The 7,051-nt window shown below is 32.4% G+C and overlaps 1 protein-coding gene across 1 annotated transcript in view; it reads left to right on the top strand.

Annotated features, from left to right (window-relative positions):
* Smp_125630 (pangolin, putative) overlaps nucleotides 1-6,385 on the top strand; it is a gene marked incomplete at both ends in the record, with an annotated part of 33,472 nt that extends 27,087 nt beyond the window's left edge. The window contains 2 exons of the mRNA XM_018788553.1: nucleotides 3,834-4,684; nucleotides 6,360-6,385. Coding sequence (XP_018646528.1) covers nucleotides 3,834-4,684; nucleotides 6,360-6,385 — 877 coding nt within the window. The remainder of the gene's footprint in view (nucleotides 1-3,833; nucleotides 4,685-6,359) is intronic.
* Between the last annotated feature and the right edge of the window lie 666 nt (nucleotides 6,386-7,051).

Genomic DNA, 7,051 nt, shown 5'->3' with positions numbered 1-7,051 from the left:
TATATATATATATATATATATATATCACACTTTGTCATCCGATTTGTGAGAGGACTGAAATACTTCCAAGACGCCTGAACCGAAGCAGATGGTTTTCTTAGGGAGCCACTCTCCGGGACTTTGACCTAAAGGTCTAGTCTGCAAGAAGGTGGGGTAACTTTAGTAGATGTGTTTCTATGGTAGCCGGTGACCAACAATAGGTTCATACGCCATTCATTTCCTCAGAATCCTTGTTTGATGTGCATCATTTATGCAACTTTAGTATTCTCATTGAGGAACCTCGCTAAGTAGTTTAAATAGCTCGTAGAGATTAAGCTATCTAACTCAAAATTGGAATAATACGTATGAAAAATTATTCACTGTCTCAATACAAATAATGGGTTTTTTCCAATTCTCAGCTTGTTCTACACTTTGCTTAAACGCTTTCCTTGTTTTTTTCGTTGTTTATTTTTGTCACTCGTGTTGTTTCACTCCTATCCTCTTCCAGCTATTATCCTATGAAATGTGTGTTTGTGTGAGGCGACGTAACACTACTGATTTCAACACTCTTTTAATGTATACAACATGTCTTTCAGTTAGTTAGTTAGCTGAATCAATAGATTTTCACAACCCGAATAAGTAACTCAAATTCTTTACTCTTTATTAACCATGATATCAGGTAGACAGTGGTAATTTTTTTTATTGGGAAACAAAATAACGGTAACTAAGGCACTACTATAATCAATCATTGAGCTTAATCAGCCGTATAGTAGTATTGAAATGTCCAACATATGGTATATTACTCAAAATTCAATAATCAAATGCCTATATCGGCTGTTGAATTACAGTAGTTATCCTTCTTCTGCTGTGAATCGGTAAATCAAAGTGATTCTATCAATCTACTGGTTAATTCAGTCATGTGTAATCAATCCTATCATCCATTGTAAGATTTTCTCCTATCTGACGTATTAAAACTTGTTTCAGACTTTTCTCAGATTTTTCATTAAACTACCATTAAGTATAGGAACTTTAGCTGGTGGTTAATATTTCCTTATATACTCAACAAAACTGTCTTAAATTTCCTTGTCCATATTTAGATTGTCGTTGTTGTTTAATTTCCTAATTAACCCTTTAAGTAGGCTTATACTTGTGAATACAGTGTGATAAGTTGCATAGGTAACATTTTATACCGCCAAATAATTTGAATTACTCTCTCTCTCGCGCGCGCATGTGCTTGTTATTGACCACAGACACTACTTGGTTCACTGAAATGTTCAGAACTTGAAACACTCCGCCTACAGTGTCAATTAATTTCTCACCTTACGCTAATTTAAAATATTTCCACTTATTACTTTTCTCTTTCTTAATGTTTCGGTTAATCGATCGTCATCGTTTAGAATTCATCTATCAGTATGTTTGTTGATATCACCATGTAGATGTGTTGTTTTCGGTCCCCGCTACTGATACACAAGGTTTTGCTTTAATGGAAAGTTTCAAATTCCATGATACACTAGCTAGTAAAGTATACTCTCCCCCTGATAATCTCATATTCTCAAAATGATAATATTATTAAGGTTCTTGTGTTAACCATTTATCTGTGAGTATTGTTACAAATACCTTTTTTATGAACCATTAACGTCTTTTGTTGTTACTTTAAAAATATATAAGTAGTATGGCTGGCTGACATAAATTTACCAATCAAAAGGTTTACCAAATTTACTTACATACTTTTCTACACTAAATTCTTAAACAATTCACAGCAGATAAAGTAGTCTGTAAGAATATTTACTGAATATTCCATCAGAATTATGCATTTTAGACGGTCAAATACAGTCTTTTTTAAAATGCAATTATGAATGTAAGCTAGTGAAGTATTGTTTGGTAACATTCAAATCACCATCGCTCTTTCTCTTCCTGATAATGATGACTTTGAAAGTTAGTAAATGCAATCGAATGTTACTCAACATATGAAATTATCTCATTGATCCCCATAATTTTACAGTATTTACCTGTAAATATGTGAGTATCTTGAGTCTTTCTATGCTTTTGGGTATATTAATCAATTTCATGAATGACACAAACAGTTGTTGAGTCCCTAAGTGAACATCAACTCTGAGATGCAGGTACATCTAGCTGACGAGTCCTAAATAAGACGAAACGCGCGTCGAACTGGATTCCACTGCAAATCACTATCCATCTTTGCTTACCATGCTTGTGAATTTAGGCTATATCGAGGCAATACGCACAGTATGCACATATACCAATAAGAGACTGACCAGTTGCAGTCCAAAAACATCAAATAAAAGAATACTAAGTGAATTTAGTTGTTATGATTTATAGTCCTTTCAAGACTACTTCATATTACATTTGACTAATGAACGAGAAGAGATTATAAATCTACACTGTCAGTGTCACACTAATAGTTGAGAGTTATTGTATGTAATAGAAACTTTGGTTTTTATTTGTTCAGTCGGTAGTTTGTCATTATCATCATCAACATCATCAATTTTTTTTGTGTCTACATATGTGATAACAGAGTTACTACTCAGTTTATTGATTACTTCTTTGTGAAAAAAACAAACTATTAACCATAAAGGATTCTGTCAAGTTAATATGAATGTCAATTATACACTACATTAGAAAGAATTAAGCTGTCAAGTTTAATAAACTCCTAAACTTGTTGTTGTCAACCCGTATCTTTACAAAAAAAATAGAATAACCCAAGTGTATATGCCTGAACACCGATTACCACGACGCGCTGTGCTGACTAGTGTAGGGGATGGTTGGAAGAGAGTTAGAGGCGGCCAAAGCAAAACGTGGCAGTGCTTGAAGCCACTAACTTCTAGTCTGAGCGATGTTGGTTGGGGTCCGTGTGATCATCGTAACCAATGGTTGGAGACTCTGTGTGACATGGCTCAGAATGGATCACAATGGCGTAGATGTGTACACTCTTTATCTTCCCTTAAACCTTGAGATTAAAATTGATTCATATCTTCCTTCCTATACTATATCCTTATATACAACCTATCTTTTATATACTACCACCACTAAATTAACTATTTCTATGAATCCGGTGTTCATCTTGTTGTGCTAACGAGGTATGTCAAATTGGACCGATGCATATATGTGCCTGGTCCTACGTTGTAGCTGACTGACTGATTGAATATCAGTTCCTGAGGAAATAAACCAGTAGGTGAGTGTAGTCTGTTTAACTCACGTATTTCATTTCGGGTTCAACAAAAGTATATGATACACTGACTGAAAAACCAGTATAAAAACCTCGTCTTTCAAGTATATTATGTCACTTCAGTGGTTGTTTAAAAAGTTATCCATTACTTGTGTACAGGATTGTGTTTGTGTTATGTCTGAATCGGTTTTGAATTCACTTAGTCAGCGAACGGAACAAAGACTTGTGACCAGAGACTAATGAACTAGCTATTCTGACTTGTCCCAGACCCGACTAACTAGAGTGAGAAGTTCCAGTTGGAAGTGGGGAAGATATATTCCATAAACAGCCAGAAGCATAAGCATTCACAATAGAAAGAAATTAAACGTATATATACAGCATAAAATTGTCCTTGGGAAGTATTACAAAATAGCACACTAAAAGATACAATGGACCAATATCGTTTAAGATATTTCCAAGTGCGAGATACGACTCGAAGGTAAAAGAAGCGCTTTTGGCGCGAAAACAAAGAAATTCAAATTTTTGAAAATAAAATTACAAAAATAAGTCATTTACCAAATGAGTTCTGGGGATTGAACATCCCCTAACAGTTTGTTATACATTTTTGCCCATTTTGTATGAACTTAATGATACATATTCATGTATATATGTGTGTTTAACTTTTTAGACGAAAGAAAAAGTGTATTCGTTTCTTAACAGATACTGAATTTGAAGAAGAGAATAATTTTCCAATTTCTCCTATATCACCATCTACAACATTGAATAACTCGGAAAAGCAACCTACATCAATAATAATAACAACAACATCAGTCACGATAGCATCGTCTCAACATTCAAATCATTCTAACTATAGTAAATCAAAACATCCTTATACATCTTCAACTGATCTGATTAGTGGATTGTATCCTAGTAACAGTAGTAATAATGATAATAATACTCTATGGTCAAATTATACACCAAATTTTCATCGTGTTATATCATCAGTTAGTGAAAGACGATCAGTTGATAATTCATTGACACAGAATAACCATAAAAATAATGATCAGAATTTAGTCGATGAGTCTTTACTAACATACATGTCAAGAGGTTCACATAATTTATCCGATCATCCAACTTCAATAGTATCACCATTTACTTCAACTGTTATATCGGACATCATTCATTCAAATGTTTTATCTAATAGTCAATCTGAAAGATCATCCAATTCGTTTACTTCAACCGATTGCACAAATCTGTCATCATCATTATCAAAATGGTCTCCAAAGCATCTATTCAATCTTGCTACACTTCAAAATATTACTTCATCAAAATCTTCTGATTTATTATTATTTCCATCATCTAAAATGATACATCCATCTGATAAGTCTAATTTATATTCTAATGAAAGTACAATATCTTCATGTCCTTCTTCACCTATTCCATTATATTCTACATCATTTATATCTCATTTACCATTATCATCAAAAGAAGAGAATTGTTGTATATCTCCATTATTATCATCATCAGATTTATTACATAGTAATTATGAGAAAATTGTCAATACTACTATTAATACTACTAGTAATACTACTACTAATACTAGGAGAAATAATAATATCAAACGATTTATGCCTATTCATAATTATAATCTTCATATAAATACATCCATTTGTTGTACAACTAATACTAATACTACTACTACTACTACTTCAATGATTAGTAGTAGTATTAGTCATAATCATAATAATAATATTTATAAATCCCAGTGACATTTATAAAACAAGATTTTCATTTAAAAGCAATAAGTGATGATGATTATAATAATAATGTGCTTAGCAACTAACAAGTAAGTTCCCTTTAAATATGTTCTAGGTTACTTCTACCATTTATCTATTTCTTTTCTTAATTGATTATTCATTAAATAAAGTTATCTTCTTTTCTCCCCCTCTCTCTCTCTATTCAATAATCTCTTTTTTTTCCTTATTGTTGACAGTTTTCTCCTTATTAACCTAATGTATACACACAACATATCTTGAATACATATATATACATATAGGTGTGTGTGTGTGTGTCATTAGTTACAGTTTTAGCGCCGCCGCTATATATTTCAACAATAAATGAATGATTATTCTTCATTCTCCTGTGATGTAATTGTGTTTTAGCTGAGTTATTTATCTATCTACTTATTTATATTATTTTTTTTTGTTTCCATGTCACAAATTAAATTATTATTTACTCTACAATCAAGTCATTAAAACATAATCACTTTTCTTTGTTTGTTTGTTTGTTTGTTTATTTCTAAAGCGCCTAATCCCCTCCCCATTCTTTTTTAAAATTCTGTATATTTATATGAAATATTCATTGTTTTACATGATTACGTAATTGTCATATTTGAATTCATCTAGTGAAACTTCAATAATATAGGATATTTATCATGTTGTTGGGTAATCTTATCCATCTATCTCTATATATACATAGGTGTTTTGTTATTTACTTATTTATCTAATTTTTTTGTTTTTATAAATATTTACTTTTAACCATTTGTAAATACCGGCAATCAGTTTACATTCTCTTTCTTGTCGTTGTTGTCCTTCATTCTTATTGTCTATGGTGTGTGTGTGTGTGTGTGTGTAGACATCCTTGTTAATTGATCTTGACAACTTTTATCATATTGTTTATTCTGCATGCCATACATGTGTAAACAAAATACACTAAGGAGTTTGTTTTTTTCCTTCTTCAAGTTGAGCTTTGAATCATTCTCTCCTTCATTTTTATTATTGCTATGAAGATGATTATTTAAACATTTGTATACATCCATGGTGCTAGGTGGTCATGTTAGAATATCAACAACAATAACAAGTGTTTTCTTTTAATCAATATTATCACTTTCCCTCTCCCTTCCCCCCCCGCACCCCCCTCCCATCTTCTTTCTCTTATCTCCTGCATATATATATAAACATGATCTAATCAATTATCGTTCACATGTTAGTTGATTTCCATTCTTTTTTTTCTCCCTCCTTGTATCCAATTCTTTTTTTTTTACTTTCATTGAGAGAAGTTCAATTATTTTCATTGTTCATTACATTACGTAATAATGATAAATCTATTTAAGCAGCGTTTATTATTATACCGAACTACATCTATATATATATGTGTACAATGTTTATTCTATTTAATTAATGAATAATATTTCACTTTTTATTTTTATTTTTAGTTTCTATGTTCTTACTACTTAATTAATTATGCATGAAATTCATTTTGTGAATAATATCAATAATGAAACAAAACATTTTACAATGATAATAATAATAAACACCTTTACAGGTTTATTTGTGTATGTAACTGAAAATTACATGCATAATGACGTAATGGTTAACTTATGATTATCAGTATGGGGATGGGGGTTGTGTAGAGATTATTGAGATCATGAATTGATTGATGTTACACTATCATTGGAGACACTGGAGAGACTCCTCAACAATGGTTGATTTATTTTATTTATTTAAACACATAAATATTGGTACAAAGGGGCACCAGATATATATGCGACGCACGAATCTCATTTGATTTGTGCGTGGGCTGTGATACTGCCCAGGTGCCCAAACTGAAGCAGGTGGTTTTCTTAGGGGACCACATCCCGAGCCTTTGACCTAAAGGTCTAATCCACAAGGCAGTGGAGCATCGTGAGGAGATGCAGTCCCATGGTAGCTGGTGACCAACGATTGATTCATACACCATTCGTTCCCTCAGGATACTGGAGTCCATGTACACCATTGGTTTGGAATGAGGGTTTTCCAACTCCCCTAGGTGGACCCTCCATGTCCACTAACCCGGTTAAGGCATCGGACATTCGCTTTTCATCCTCTCAATCTGGTGAACAACAGTAATGTCACGAGAAGGCAGTGA

Source organism: Schistosoma mansoni (assembly GCF_000237925.1).
Source record: "Schistosoma mansoni, WGS project CABG00000000 data, supercontig 0138, strain Puerto Rico, whole genome shotgun sequence".
NCBI classification, from domain to species: domain Eukaryota; kingdom Metazoa; phylum Platyhelminthes; class Trematoda; order Strigeidida; family Schistosomatidae; genus Schistosoma; species Schistosoma mansoni.
The sequence above is the reverse complement of the archived record's forward strand: the minus strand, read 5'-3'. Positions and strand labels throughout refer to the sequence as shown.